Source organism: Cervus canadensis, chromosome 29 (assembly GCF_019320065.1).
Source record: "Cervus canadensis isolate Bull #8, Minnesota chromosome 29, ASM1932006v1, whole genome shotgun sequence".
Classification (NCBI taxonomy): domain Eukaryota; kingdom Metazoa; phylum Chordata; class Mammalia; order Artiodactyla; family Cervidae; genus Cervus; species Cervus canadensis.
This window is the reverse complement of record NC_057414.1, coordinates 24,562,372-24,577,490: the sequence shown is the minus strand read 5'-3', so window position 1 is coordinate 24,577,490 and position 15,119 is coordinate 24,562,372. Positions and strand designations below refer to the sequence as shown.

General features: G+C 40.8%; 2 protein-coding genes across 2 annotated transcripts; both read left to right on the top strand.

The window, feature by feature from the left end:
• The first annotated feature begins 482 nt into the window (after window positions 1-482).
• On the top strand, window positions 483-1,418 carry LOC122431413 (olfactory receptor 8D4). Its single transcript, XM_043452730.1, has one exon. The coding sequence runs from the start codon at window positions 483-485 to the stop codon at window positions 1,416-1,418; it is 936 nt and encodes a 311-aa protein (XP_043308665.1).
• Window positions 1,419-12,924: 11,506 nt separating this feature from the next.
• Window positions 12,925-13,872, top strand: LOC122431478 (olfactory receptor 6M1-like). The gene has a single exon (XM_043452813.1). It carries the CDS (start codon window positions 12,925-12,927, stop codon window positions 13,870-13,872), a length of 948 nt encoding a protein of 315 aa, XP_043308748.1.
• Window positions 13,873-15,119: the final 1,247 nt, after the last annotated feature.

Here is a 15,119-nt window from a genome sequence, read left to right as displayed (position 1 = left end):
GACAGTAAGGAGGACGTGAAAATTTATATATGGTTCCTAAAATCTATGGGGGCTTCCGCAGTGATTCAGCAGGTATAGAACGCACCTGCAATGCAGGAGATGCAGGTTTGATCCCTGGGTCAGGAAGATCCCTTGGAAGAGAGCATGGCAACCCACTCCAGTATTCTTGTTGGCAAAATCACATGGACAGAGGAGCATGGCAGGCTATGGCCCATGGGGTCGCAAAGAGTCAGACACAACTGAACCTACTGAGCACACAGAATCTACAGGGAGAGGATACTTACTCTGTTTTATCTGAGACCTGACTTTTGATGGGTCTCTACCCATCAGTGAAAGCACAGGCTTAGTGCTAAAGGGTAAGAAAACCAGGGTTCAGTGTTTTCACAGAGAGAATATCTGGATTGTGAAGAACTGGAGAGGGGCTGGGACTGCCTGTCTAATTTGACTCTTCCCCTTTATCTCCACAGATTTCTCAGAGGAGAATGGGTGTAAGAAACCAATCCACAGTGACTGAGTTTCTTTTCACAGAATTAACGGACCAACCAGAACTTCAGCTGCCTCTCTTCTGCCTCTTCTTAGGGATTTATATAGTCACGGCCATGGGAAACCTCGGCATGATACTGATAATCAGGCTGAGTTCTCAACTCCACAAGCCCATGTACTATTTCCTTAGTAGTTTGTCTTTTATAGATTTCTGCTATTCTTCTGTCATTACCCCCAGAATGCTGGCAGGATTTTTATGCAGAGATAAAGCTATATCCTATTCTGGATGTATGACCCAGCTGTTTTTCTTCTGTATTTTCATCATTTCTGAGTGCTACATGCTGGCAGCAATGGCCTATGACCGCTATGTCGCCATCTGCAGCCCCCTGTTCTACAACGTCATCATGTCCCCCAGGGTCTGTTCTCTGCTGGTCACTGCTGTCTTCTCAGTAGGTTTTACTGATGCTATGATTCATGGTGGCTTTATGTTAAGGTTGACTTTCTGCAAATCAAACATCATTAAACATTATTTCTGTGACATCATTCCTCTCATTAAACTCTCCTGTTCCAGCACTTATATTGATGAGCTTTTGATTTTTGTCATTGGAGGATTTAACATGGTAGCCACCAGCTTGACCATCATCACTTCATATGCTTTTATCCTCTCCAGCATCTTCCGCATCCATTCTAAAGAAGGTCGGTCCAAAGCCTTCAGCACCTGCAGCTCCCACTTGACAGCTGTCCTTGTATTTTATGGGTCGCTCATGTCCCTGTATCTCAAACCTGCTTCCAGCAGTTCACTCACCCAGGAGAAAGTGTCCTCAGTATTTTATACCAATGTGATTCCCATGTTGAATCCTCTGATATATAGTCTGAGGAACAAGGAAGTAAAAAACTCATTGATGAAACTCTTAAGAAGAAAAATATCTCCATAATGAAAATGTTTTTTAAAAATTGAGGAATAGTTGTTTTACCATACTGTATTGATTTCTGCTATACAAAGTGAATCAGCTGTATGTTTACATATGTCCCCTCCCTCTTGGATCTCCCTCTCACCCCCCATCCCACCCATCTTAAGATTTATTTCTGTATTCATAATCATATGTGCTTGCTTGTATTTATGTCTTTGAGTCTTTAAAAATAATTTGAAATGAGGTAAAGTGGTTTTTCCAGTAGTCATGTATGGATGTAAGAGTTGGACCGTAAAGTTCAGTTCAGTCCAGTCGCTCAGTCGTGTCTAACTCTTTGCGACCCCATGAACTGCAGCACGCCAGGCCTCCCTGTCCATCACCAACTCCCAGAGTTTACTCAGACTCATATCCATTGAGTCGGTGATGCCATTCAACCATCTCATCCTCTGTTGGCCCCTTCTCCTCCCACCTTCAATCTTTCCCAGCATTAGGGTCTCTTCCAATGAGTCAGCTCTTCACATCAGGTGGCCAAAGTATTGGAGTTTCAGCTTTAACATCAGTCCTTCCAAAGAACATTCAGGACTGATCTCCTTTAGGATGGACTGGTTGGATCTCCTTGCAGTCCAAGGGACTCTCAAGAGACTTCTCCAACACCACAGTTCAGAAGCATCAATTCTTCAGCAGCTGCGCAGCACTGGAGTGGCGGAGAGGGGACACCCCACGTCCAAGGTCAGAGAAACCCCAGTAAGACGGTAGGTGCTGGAGCGGCTGTGAGGAGATACCCCACACCCAAGGGCAAAGGAGAAGCCCCAGCAAGATGGTAGGAGGGGAGAATTCGGTTTAGATTCAAACCCCATTCCCGCCACAGATGCTCAGAGGGCTCAAACAAACCTTGTGCGCACCAGGACCCAGGGACCCACAGAGACTGAGACAGAACTGTGTTTGAGCGTCTCTGTGGAGGGATGGGTCGGCGGTGGTCTGCCGCAGGGACAGGGGCTCTGGGTGCAGCAGACTTGGGTTTGGCATGAGCCCTCTTGGAGGAGGTCACCATTAACCCCACCGTAGAGCTGCTAGAACTTACTCAGGACTGGGAAATAGACTCTTAGAGGGCACAACAGAACCTTGGGCACCGGGACCCAGGAGAAAAGAGCAGTGACCCCACAGGAGGCTGTCCTGGACCATAAAGAAGGCTGAATGCCAAAGAATTGATGCTTTTGAACTGGGGTGTTGGAGAAGACTCTTGAGAAGAGTCCCTTGGACAGCAAGGAGATCAAACCAGTCAATCCTAAAGAATATCAGTCCTGAATATTCATTGGAAGGACTAATGGTGAAGATGAAGCTCCAATCCTTTGGCCATCTGATACAAAGAGCCAACTCATTGGAAAAGACCCTGATGCTGGGAAAAATTGAAGGCAGGAGGAAAAGGGGATGACAGAATGAGATGGTTGGATGGCATCGCCAATTCAATGGACATAAGACTGAGCAACCTCCGGGAGATTGTGAAGGACAGAGAAGCCTGGTGTGCTGCAGTTTATGTGGTTGCAAAGAATCAGTCACAACTTAGTGACTGAACAACAAAGATTATATATATGTAATATATATAAATACATGATATTATATACATTCAGATTACTAAATATATTTACACACAAGACAAATAAAATGTAAAACAAGTATAAAAGTAAGAAGTAATAAATATTTTCCATTTAAAGTTTAATATCATTCCTGTGATTGAAACTCAATTTCTGTCCTTTAGAAATTCAGTTCCCTGAATCTAAGCAAAAAGAAAACAAAATTTTGAAATACTGTATAGTTGTATCAGAAACAAAAACACACTAAGTTCTTTTAGTATTACAAAGTCTTACCTCTTATTTATTTTACTCAAAAGAGATTTTTTAATAGAAATCTGCATAGGAAACATTGAACAGTATGGTAAAAATCATTACAACAACTTTGTAATAAATGAGGAAGAACTTTAATTTTAATAAATGGCTTATACAAGGCCAATATTAAATCAAAATGCAATTTAATGAAGAAGACTGAGCAATAGGCAAAGCTAATACAGTCCCAACATTTGGTCTCTGGTGATCAAAGGATAAAACTTAGAATATCTAGATTAGGAGATTATACCTTTACAGACTTACCTAAACATCCTGCTTTTCCCTGTGTGACCAGTACACATGCAGTATTTTACAACTTTATTTGAGTTTTTTTTTCTTTCTAGGCTATAAACCAAATGCCTTTAATTTCTTCCTTAGAAAATGTTTTGAATTAAACATAATGAAAAAGTTTATGGTTTTCACTAATAAACTCATACACAGTAGACCAAGATAATGCACTGTGTGGGGAAAACGTGCAGAATTTCTGATCTTTTAAACTTGTTAAGGTGTGTTGTATGGTCCAGAGTGTAGTCTATCTTGAAGAAAGGTCTCTGTGAGCCTCAGAAGAATGTGTATTTTCCTGTTTGGGGTTGAAATAGTTGGTGGGTGAAAATTATACCTGGTTGATTAGTGGTGCTATTGAGTTCAACTATATACTTTTTCCTGGTTTGTTGGATTTCTTCATTTCTCATAGAGGGTTTTTTAATTCTCCAAATATAATAATGGACTCATCTATTTCTCCTGGCAGTCCTATTGGTTTCTGCCTCACATATTTTGACACTCTGCAGTTGTAGATAGGCACATACACAATAACAATTGTTGTGTATTCTTTAGGTTCGACCCCTTTATCATTATGTAAAGCTCCTCTTTATCTTGTCACTCTTGGTTGAAATATCCTGTATGTTAGTTGAATCAAACTATTAATTGTATTATTCAAATCTTATTTATTGTTTTGTCTGCTTTCTATTTCTTAAGAAGCCATCTTATCTCTTAAGTATTATTAAACTTCCCTCTACAAATATGAATTTGTCTATTTCTCCTACAAGCACTGTCAGCATTTGCTTTGTATATTCTGATGTCATAGTTTTGGTAGGTACAGATTTAGAATTGTTATATTTCAGAATATTCCAGTATAGCTCTAGTAACTTCTTGTCATAAAGTCTAGTTTAACATTAATATAGCTACACTTACTTTTTTTCTTAGAGTTTGCCATTAAAACATGTAAATTATCATATGTGAAATGAATCGCCAGTCCAGGTTCGATGCATGATTCAGGATGCTCGGGGCTGGTGCACTGGGATGGGATGGGGAGGGAGTTGGGAGGGGGTTCAGGATGGGGAACACATGTACACCCATGGCAGATTCAAGTCAATGTATGGCAAAACCAATACAATGTTGTAAAGTAAAATAAATAATTTAAATTTAAAAAAAAAAGAGTTTGCCATTATATATCTTTTTCAGTTCTTTCACTTTCAACAAGTCTGTGACTCATATTTAAGGTCTCTTGTAGCTGTGTAGCTGTATATAGTTGGGATTTGTATCCAATCTGAAAATTTAGATTTTTAATTAGAAAATCAAACATATTTACATGTAATATCATCACATATTGACATATGTATGTCCTTAATTCCATTTCACATTATTATTATGATGAGTTTTTATTATAAATATATTTAAAACTTTATGAAACCACTATAATTATTTTGTAAAGTCTAAATTAATTCACATTGCCCATATATTTAACTTCTATGTTGTTCTTAATTTCTTTCTGCAGATCTAAATTTCTCTTCTTCAGTTTTAACAATAATCTTCAGTTTTTTTATGCAGATATGCTGGCAATAAATATGTTCAGGTTACTTTTTATTTGAAAATATAAATATCTCTATTTCATTTTTTTATGAATTTTTTTTTGGACTTGGCCTCTAGGTTGACAGTTGCTTTTCAATAGCATAGGAGTCAATTTGATCATGTTATGATACATTAATAAACAACCCCCCAGATTTCATTGGCTAACAAAAAATAAGAAGATTTAGAGACTTCCCTGGTTGTGCAGTGGTTAAGGCTCCAAGCTTCCAATTTCGGGGGCATGGGTTCCATTTTCAACTGGGAAGTAAGATCCCACATGCCACACAGTGCAGCCAAAAGATAGATAAGAAAGAAGATGTGTTTCTCGACCACATTGCATGTTACTGGCTCCCTATGTTCTTTGTCTCTGCCCCACATATGTCCTTATTCTGCACTCAGGAGAAAGCAGCAGCCTCTGTCTGGGACATGCCAATCTGGGACAGAGGGAACTGAGCAACAGCTAAAACTTTAGCTCAAGCCTTGAGCACTGCAGGTCCATTCATCTGCCATTTTCTAAAGCATGTCACAAGGCCAGTGTGAGAATGGGATGTGTAAGTGGAGACATGTAATCATCTTATAAAGAAAAGGGGTGCAAAATGATTAAGAACAATAAAGCAATCTACCAAAGTTGGTTCATGTTGCCTTGTGTATCCCTTTTCTTTCCCTTTATTTTTCAATCACAATTTCTACTTCTATTTTAGATGCGTCTCCAGTAATTTAAATGTAGTTGGATTTTTTTAAACTAATCCAACAATTTCTGACTTTTAACAGTAAGCAGAAATGTCAAAGTGTCTAGGCTTTGACAGAAGGAAATGGATGAGTCCCAGAAACTAAGCTTGTGATGTGAGCTAAATGGAGTGGACAAGAGGTACAATATGAAAAAATACATGCAAGCGTCCACTGGCTGACGGTAATGCCACATGGACACCTCTCTATTCCATGTCTAGTCTCTTTGGAGGGTTTCTACCCACTATCTTTTAGACAGTACATTTAATCAATCTAGAAAATGCCTGTGCTCACTTACTGGCACCTAAACTTACTCCAAATCACAACCTAAGGATTTTTAGACTAATTTAAGGATGAGGTATACACAAAGAGGAGAGTGAAAAGGTTGGCTTAAAGCTCAACATTCAGAAAACTAAGATCACGGCATCCGGTCCCATCACTTCATGGCAAATAGATGGGGAACCAGTGGAAACAGTGACAGACTTTATTTTGGGGGGTTCCAGAAATCACTGCAGATGGTGATTGCAGCCATGAAATTAAAAGACACTTACTTCTTGGAAGGAAAGTTACAACCAACCTAGACAGCACACTAAAAAGCAGAGACATCACTTTGCCAACAAAGGTTCGTCTAGTCAAGGCTATGGTTTTTCCTGTAGTCATGCATGGTTGTGAGAGTTGGACTATACAGAAAGCTGAGTGCCAAAGAATTGATGCTTTTGAACGGTGGTGTTGGAGAAGACTCTAGAGAGTCCCTTGGACTGCAAGGAGATCCAACCAGTCCATCCTAAAGGAGATCTGTCCTGGGTGTTCATTGGAAGGACTGATGTTGAAGCTGAAACTCCAATACTGTGGCCACCTGTTGCGAAGAGCTGACTCATTTGAAAAGACCCTGATGCTGGAAAAGATTGAGGGCAGGAGGAGAAGGGGACAACAGAGGATGAGATAGTTGGATGGCATCACCAACTCAATGGATAAGAGTTTGGGTAAGCTCCAGGAGTTGGTGATGGACAGGGAGGCCTGGCATGCTGCAGTTCATGGGGTCACAAAGAGTCCAGACATGACTGAGTGACTGAACTGAACTGATACACAAAGATGCTTCACGGGTGGCTCAGTGGTAAAGATGCAGGAGATTCAAGAGAGACATGTTCAATCCCTGGGTCGGGAAGATCCCCTGGAGTAGGAAACGGCAACACACTCAAGCATCCTTGCCTGGAATATTCCATGGATAGGAAAGCCTGGAGGGCTACAATCCATGAGATCACGAAGAATTAGACATGACCAAATATGTGTGCATAGTCAAAAATAATAAATGAAGACAAAGTCATCCTTTATTGGTCCTGGCAAGAACAAAAAAATTTTCTTCCATTTTAACAGAGAAAGAAGGGCACACTTATCATTTTCCATTTTCAGAGCACTGGAATTACCATTATTGCCCCATTCCTGGGAAAGGAAAACCTAGCATAACTTTGTCAATTATTTGAAAGCATCATAAATTACTCAGCCTCTAAAGAGAATGAAATAATGCCATTTGCAACAACATGGATGGACCCAGAGATTGCCACAGAGTGAAATAAGCCAGACAGAGATGGAGAAATATTGTATGTCATCCTTTATAAGTGGAATTTAAAAAGAAATGACACAAATGAACTTACCAAACAGAAAGAGACTCACAGACTTAGAGAGCTAACTTATGGTTGCCAAAGTGAAGGATGAGGGGAAGGGACAGTTAGGGAGTTTGGGATGGACATATACACACCACTGTATTTAAAATAGACTACCAACAAGGACCTCCTGTTAGCACAGAGAACTCTGCTCAAGGTTATGCGGCAGCCTGGATAGGAAGGGAGTTTGGGGAGGATGAATACATGTATATGTATGGCTGAGGTCCTTCCCTGTTCACTTAAAACTATCACAACATTGTTAATTGGGGTTACCCCAAATAGGAAAAGGAGTACGTCAAGGCTGTATATTGTCACCCTTCTTATTTAACTTATATGCAGTGTACATCATGAGAAACGCTGGGCTGGAAGAAACACAAGCTGGAATCAAGATTGCCAGGAGAAATATCAATAACCTCAGATATGCAGATGACACCATCCTTATGGCAGAAAGTGAAGAAGAACTAAAGAGCCTCTTGATGAAAGTGAAAGAGCACAGTGAAAAAGTTGGCTTAAAGCTCAACATTCAGAAAACTAAGATCATGGCATCTGGTCTCATCACCTCATGGGAAATAGATGGGGAAACAGTGGAAACAGTGGCTGACTTTATTTTTCTGGGCTCCAAAATCACTGCAGATGGTGATTGCAGCCATGAAATTAAAAGACACTTACTCCTTGGAAGGAAAGTTATGACCAACCTAGACAGTACACTAAAAAGCAGAGACATTACTTTGCCAACAAAGGTCCGTCTAGTCAAGGCTATGGTTTTTCCAGTGGTCATGTATGGATGTGAGAGTTGGACTATACAGAAAGCTGAGTGCCGAAGAATTGATGCTTTTGGTTTGTTTGTTTGTTTGTTTGTTCTCATTTATTTTTATTAGTTAGAGGCTAGAATTAATGCTTTTGAACAGTGGTGTTAGAGAAGACTCTTGAGAGTCCCTTGGACTGCAAGGAGATCCAACCAGTCCATCCTAAAGGAGATCTGTCCTGGGTGTTCATCGGAAGGACTGATGTTGAAGCTGAAACTCCAATACTGTGGCCACCTGATGCAAAGAGCTGACTCATCTGAAAAGACACTGATGCTGGGAAAGATTGAGGGCAGGAGGAGAAGGGGACAACAGAGGGTGAGATAGTTGGATGGCATCACTGACTCGATGGACATGGGTTTGGGTGGACTCCGGGAGTTGGTGATGGACAGGGAGGCCTGGCATGCTGCAGTTCATGGGGTCACAAAGAGTCAGACACGACTGAGGGACTGAACTGAACTGAACAATGGAAAGTTTAAAAAAAAAAAATTTTTAACATCTCCATGTGGCTTGTGGGATCTCAGTTCCCCGACAAGGGATTGAATCCAGGCCATGACAGTGAAAACTTGGAATCCTAACCACTAAGCCACTAGGAAAGAAAGAAAGTGAAGTAGCTCAGTCGTGTCCGACCCTTTGCGTCCCCATGGACTGTAGCCTACCAGGCTCCTCCGTCCATGAGATTTTCCAGGCAAGAGTACTGGAGCGGGTTGCCACTTCCTTCTCCAGGGGATCTTCCCAACACAGGGATCAAACCCAGGTCCCCTGCATTGTAGGGAGACGCTTTACTGTCTGAGCCACCAGGGAAGTCTAAGCCCCGAAGGGACTCCCTCAAAAGTTTTCTGTGTTTCAGTTTCTCTGAAACTCTAAAGCAGGCCACCCAAATTTTATCAACTGAATAAAGCAAAAACATGGTGTGATTCCCCTAGAGGCCTCAACATGTGTATTTGGCATCTCCAACTAAATTTGTAATTGTGATTGTTTTTCAGGGTTAAAATTCTTTGATTATCATAATAGTAATTAACCTCTTTTACCTCATATTCCCAAGAGTCATTCTCAATTAAATTCTTAAGAGCAAGCAAGAGCTTCAAATATCACAGCTTATTCATGGCCTGTTTTCATAGAGAAAAGGACACATCACATCTTAGATGCAAGAAAAAGTTCAAAGTTCCATTTATCTTATAAAGGATTTGGAGTTTCAGAATAAACACATGAAAACAACTGGTAAGCAGATTTCAAGTCAAAGTAATTTTGGATTTTGTGACAGAGCTTAACAAAGTTGTAATAGGCGATGCACAGTAAGTCTCAGGCTAGAAAAATAGTTGAAAAGAATGCTTATATTTAGCCCTTGGTAGAACTGTGTGTGTGTGTGCTCAGTCATGTCCAACTTTTTGTAACCCCATGGACTACAGCCCACCAGGCTCCACTGTCCATGGAATTCTCCAGGCAAGAACTGGAGTGGGTAGCCATTCCCTTCTCCAGGGCATCTTCTTGATCCAGAGATCAAACCCAGGTCTCCTGCATTGCAGGCAGATTCTTTATTGTCTGAGCCACCAGAGGTTGCTTTGGTAGAACTATCTCATCCTAAATATCCTTTCCAATGCTAAGACTTTTCTGAATCTAAAATGTTCCAGTTACTCAATTATTCAAAGTAGTAATGAAAGAGGAAACAGACTAAACAGGCTCCATCTCGAAAGCAGGACTCCATCTTGGGCTGGACTGTGGACTTTGAGCTGTATGCCCAGTATCTATGGAAACGACATACCAACTGGAAAACAGGCCCCCTGGAAGGAAGAACCCCATGGCTTGTACCTAGACTCTCCATTGCCTAAAAGAATACCCTGATTATCTGTGTAACCAAATAGAATCATGCATTCTATTATGCTTATTGGGGTATGACCACAGACCTATTGATAATTGTCCACTGTTAACTACCTAGACTTAAGGCATATGAATCACGGGTTAACTTTGATTGTATCTTTCTTTTCCTTTGTTCAGACTAGTTCAGGGAATTAGGGGAGGTGGGCTTGGGCACGTACACTTAAGGTGTATAAGATTTTCACAAAAACTGCTCGGGGTCCTTGGCTAAGAGGAGACTCTGCCTTGGGCCCACCGGTGTAACAAACTGCACTCCACTATCTGCATTGTCCTTCTGAGTGGGTTTGTTTCCCGGAACGCGTGGCTACAACAGTAAGAACAACATTCCCAAATACGGAACATGGCAATGAGAGTAACATTTTTGCATTAACTAAACTAGAGAAGTGAGTCTTGATCCAGGCTTATGTAATATATCATTTAGACCGTAACTGGGGCCTCCCTGACCTTTTTTCCCTCTCTACAAAAGTGGGAATAAGAATCCAGATTGTGACTTTTACTAAAGAATGCATCTTTGGATCAGATAGAACTGGAACTGAATCTGGCTTTGTCACACATTAGCTGTGTGACAGGAAAATTATTTAAATTCCGTAAATTTCAAGTTTTTCATGTGCAAAAGGTGAATCGCAACATCTACTCCCTACTTCAAAATGTTGCCAAACATACATATATGAAACAGCAAAACCTTGAAACAGATTAAAACAGCTACTGACAAAATGCAGGAAAATTATGACACATTCAACATCAATTATAGGGATGATTTAATAGTCACCTATCAGAAATTAATAGATCAAAACAAAAGACGATGCGGAAACAATTAGCGCAAACCTAAAAATCAGCAAGAAAATTTTGCATGTAAGTAGGCGATACACTTTTTGTTTTGTTGCTGTTGTTGTTCAGTCAAGTCCAACTCTTTGCAACCCCAAGGACTGCAGCACACAGGCTCCTCTGTCCTCCACTGTCTCCCAGAGTTTGCTCAAATTCCTGTCTGTTGAGTCAGGTGATGTTATCTAACCATCTCATCCTCTGCCACTCCCTTCTCCCATTCTTTTTTAATAGTATCTAAATTTTTAAAGCACTTAGCATATAATGACCAGGAACTCAGTGTATGTTAAGTAGTATCCCAGCTACCCCTCGAGGCTCAGTGGCAAAGAATTCACCTGCACTGCAGGAGATGAGGGTTTGATCCCTGGATCAGGAAGATCCCCTGGAGAAGGAAATTTGCAACCCACTCCAGTATTCTTGCCTGAGAACTCCCATGGACAGAGGAGTCTGGTGGGCTACAGTCCATGGGATCGCAAAGAGTCAGATACAATCCAGCGACTAAACAACAACAAAAATCACAGCTATTACCTAAAACCTAAAAATAGAAATGAAGTCCTTTTGAGAAGAGTGACTTCATCTGTATAACACTGATTATACAGTACTTAGACCAACTGGTGAAAGTTTCTGGGGAAAAAGGTTTTACCTCAAGTTAGTAAAGAATTTCTAAGAGTTAGAGATGATCAAATATGAAACAAGATACAATAATAAGCAACCTGTGTGTTTTCCACAAATGAAGGATTCTAACCATAGATACTTTGACTTTTTGGAGAGGAAGATATGAGAGGTTTGGACAAGTAGCCCCTGGACTGTGAAGCTTTCCAAGAAAATCAGAGCAAGAAAATAGTGCATCATATAGCATTGAGAAGGAATCAAACAAATAAAATTCTGAAAAGTTAAGGTTCTTTCTATGTCTAAATATACAAAACACGTGCCGAGAATTATCGGGTCAGTTTTGAATTGCCCATAGGGTATAAGAATGTGTGTGTTTATCTTTCATTTTGTTCGGTGGTAGAAGCATTTGCTGGAAGAAACATGACTTACAAGGTCAAATAGCTTTAGGGTCTTTACACTATCAAAAATTTTATTGTAGACAGAAGTCAGGCAGATGCAGCACAAATCTGAGTTTTCACATCTCCACTTCATATTAATATTTTCGCATTTTTATTACTCATGGAAGGGCTTCCCTGGTGGCTCAGTCAGTAAAAAAAAAAAAAAAAAAAGAATCTGCCTGTCAATGCAGGAGATGTGGGTTCGATCCCTGGGTCAGGAAGATCTCCTGGAGAAGGAAATGGCAACCCCCTCCAGTATTCTTGCCTGGGAAATCCCATGAACATTAACAGAGGAGCCTGCCAGGCTACAGTTCATGGGGGTCACAGAAGAGTCAGACATGACTTAGCAACTAAACATCAACAATATATTTGGTTGTGCCATGTTTTAGGTGTGACATGTGGGATCTAGTTCCCTGAGCAGGGATGAACCTGGATCCCCTCCAACGGGAGCAAGGGAGTCTCAGCCACCGGACCACCAGGGAAGTCCCTACTTTTTTATTCTTGAACTGTATGATCAAAAGAAGTTGAGTGATTTTCAGTTAATTATATATTTCAGCTAGTTTGAATAAATTTGGGTTTAAGGAAGGAAATAAAGAGAAAAGAAATATATCAAATAAAAATCAAAGAGTTAAAGTTTAAAGGAATTCACAGAGTTGCTGTTTTCTGGGTTTTTTTCCCTAGCCCATCAATTACATAGATAAAAACTGAGGCCAAGTGATTTCCCTGGAGCCACATAACAGAGTCACAGACAGGACTAGAACCCCCCTCCCTCTTGAACATTCTCTTTTACATCTAGCAAAATCACAAAACATTTGAAAGACATCTTAAACTGTTCTAATCTCCTTTGTTTCTTCCCCTTCCACACAGAAATGGCCACAAGAAACCAGACCACCATCACTGAATTCACACTTCTCTCTTTTCCTCCTGTCGAGGGGCTTCAGACGTTGCTTTTTGTCATTCTCCTGCTAGTTTATATGCTCACAATAACAGGAAACATTGTCATCATTTCCTTAATATGGACCAATAATCATCTCCAAACGCCAATGTACTTCTTCCTCAGTAATCTGTCATTTTTGGACATTTTATTCACAACTACTATTGCTCCAAAGTTGCTAGCTTGCCTCTTAGAGGAGGAGAAAACCATATCTTTTGCAGGCTGCATCAGCCAAACATACTTCTACTTCTTCCTGGGGACAGTGGAGTTCATCCTGCTGGTGGTGATGTCCTTTGACCGCTATGTGGCCATCTGTAACCCCCTGCGCTACACCATCATCATGAACAGCAGGGTGTGCCTCCTGCTGGTTCTGGGCTGCTGGGTGGGGGCCTTCCTGTCCGTGCTCTGCCCAACTATTGTGGTGTCCAGGCTGCCATATTGCACTGCAGATATTAGTCACTTCTTCTGCGACATTGCCCCTCTGCTGCAGGCGGCCTGCATAGACACTCATTTCATTGAAATGATAAGCTTCCTTTTGTCTTCTCTCATCCTCCTGACCTCATTGCTGCTCACCACCGTGTCCTACACCTACATCATTTCTACCATCATGCGCATCCCCTCGGCCCAAGGACGTCAGAAAGCCTTCTCCACCTGTGCTTCTCACATCACTGTCGTCTCCATGGCCTACGGGAGCAACATCTTTGTGTATGTGAGACCTAATCAGAACCACTCCCTGGAATTTGACAAGATAGCCACTGTCCTCATTACCATAGTGACTCCTCTTCTGAACCCCTTCATTTACAGCTTGAGGAACGAAAAGGTAAAGGAAGTCTTGAGAGAGTCAGTTAGCAGGATAGTTCTACCACATTCCAAAGGAACATGACACTCAGCAGTTTCAAGATGTCTAAGACATGCTTCCTCTATACATCACTTTGCTCTGCATGAAGAATGACACAGAATCATGACCAAACTCTCACAATCTATAGGCAGGATGAGAAAGCATCACACATTACCAAGAGTCAAGCATTATGATCTTGCTATGGAAAACCAGGAATAAATAAGGACTCTTTGTCTCCTTAGTCCTTGAAGTATTTTGCATAAATTAATGTAGAAAGGCAGAAAGATTCCAGACTCTGAGTTCTAAGAGCTGATGTCTAGACATTTGTTCAGGCACTAATTTCAATGGGCTTCAGTAAGTTACTTCTTTAAGCCGCCACTCGCTCATCTGTAAAATGGAGGCAAGAACTGCTGCTCTGTTTATCTTACAGGGCACTTGTGGCTACAAAATGAGATGATTTTCATAAAAGTAACATTGTTTGCACATGAAGAGATTGTTGAGATAGAAAAGGAAGCTTTCATCAGCCCTGAGATGCTGGAAGTTCTGACCCTGTTGCTGAGTATCTTAGAAGATAAGAAGCCCAAGGGGATCAACAAATAAAAGTAATCTTATGAATCAAAGCAGGTTGGTCCTAGAGAAGGGTGCCTCACATTGCCACTGTAAGGAGGATTATATGAATAATGTTTAAGAAAAAAATCAATCCCTGACCCAGAACTCATCTAACATTCACAAATAGGTCTCAGTGTTACTGCAAATTGATACAATACTTACATATCCTCATGCTTTTCACTTGTTGGACAAAAGTTGACAAAACATCCATTTCGCACAAGGTCACTGTGCAACAAAAAATACTAAGCATCTTCCTTTGTTGCCAAATCGAATGACTGCTACCTCTTTACCAGTTACATCTTTTACATACCAATTACATCTCACTCTGTCTACCCTCATTGCAGAAAAGATTTACTGAGCTACCCAATCCTAGAATTGCCACATCTTTCTGATAACACCCAATCCAGAACAAGCCCCTACTTTCTTAGGTTCATTGTTTCACTGAGACATTCCACATTCTCTGAAGTGTGAGTTCTTTCTCATCGGCAGTGAATAATAAACCCAAATTTTTCAACTATAGATGTGTGCCTGGCAGTCTTTTTTAAATTTTTATTGGAGTAGAGTTGATTAACAATGTGTTAGTTTCAGCTGTACAGCAAAATGACTTCCTTATACGTATACATATTGTTGTTTAGTTGCTCAATCGTGTCCAATTCTTTGCAGCCCCACAGACTGTAGCCCGT

Bases quoted from the DNA above. Each gene is read 5' to 3' on its own strand.
- LOC122431413 (XM_043452730.1), top strand. From the start codon at position 483: ATGGGTGTAAGAAACCAATCCACAGTGACTGAGTTTCTTTTCACAGAA.
- LOC122431478 (XM_043452813.1), top strand. From the start codon at position 12,925: ATGGCCACAAGAAACCAGACCACCATCACTGAATTCACACTTCTCTCT.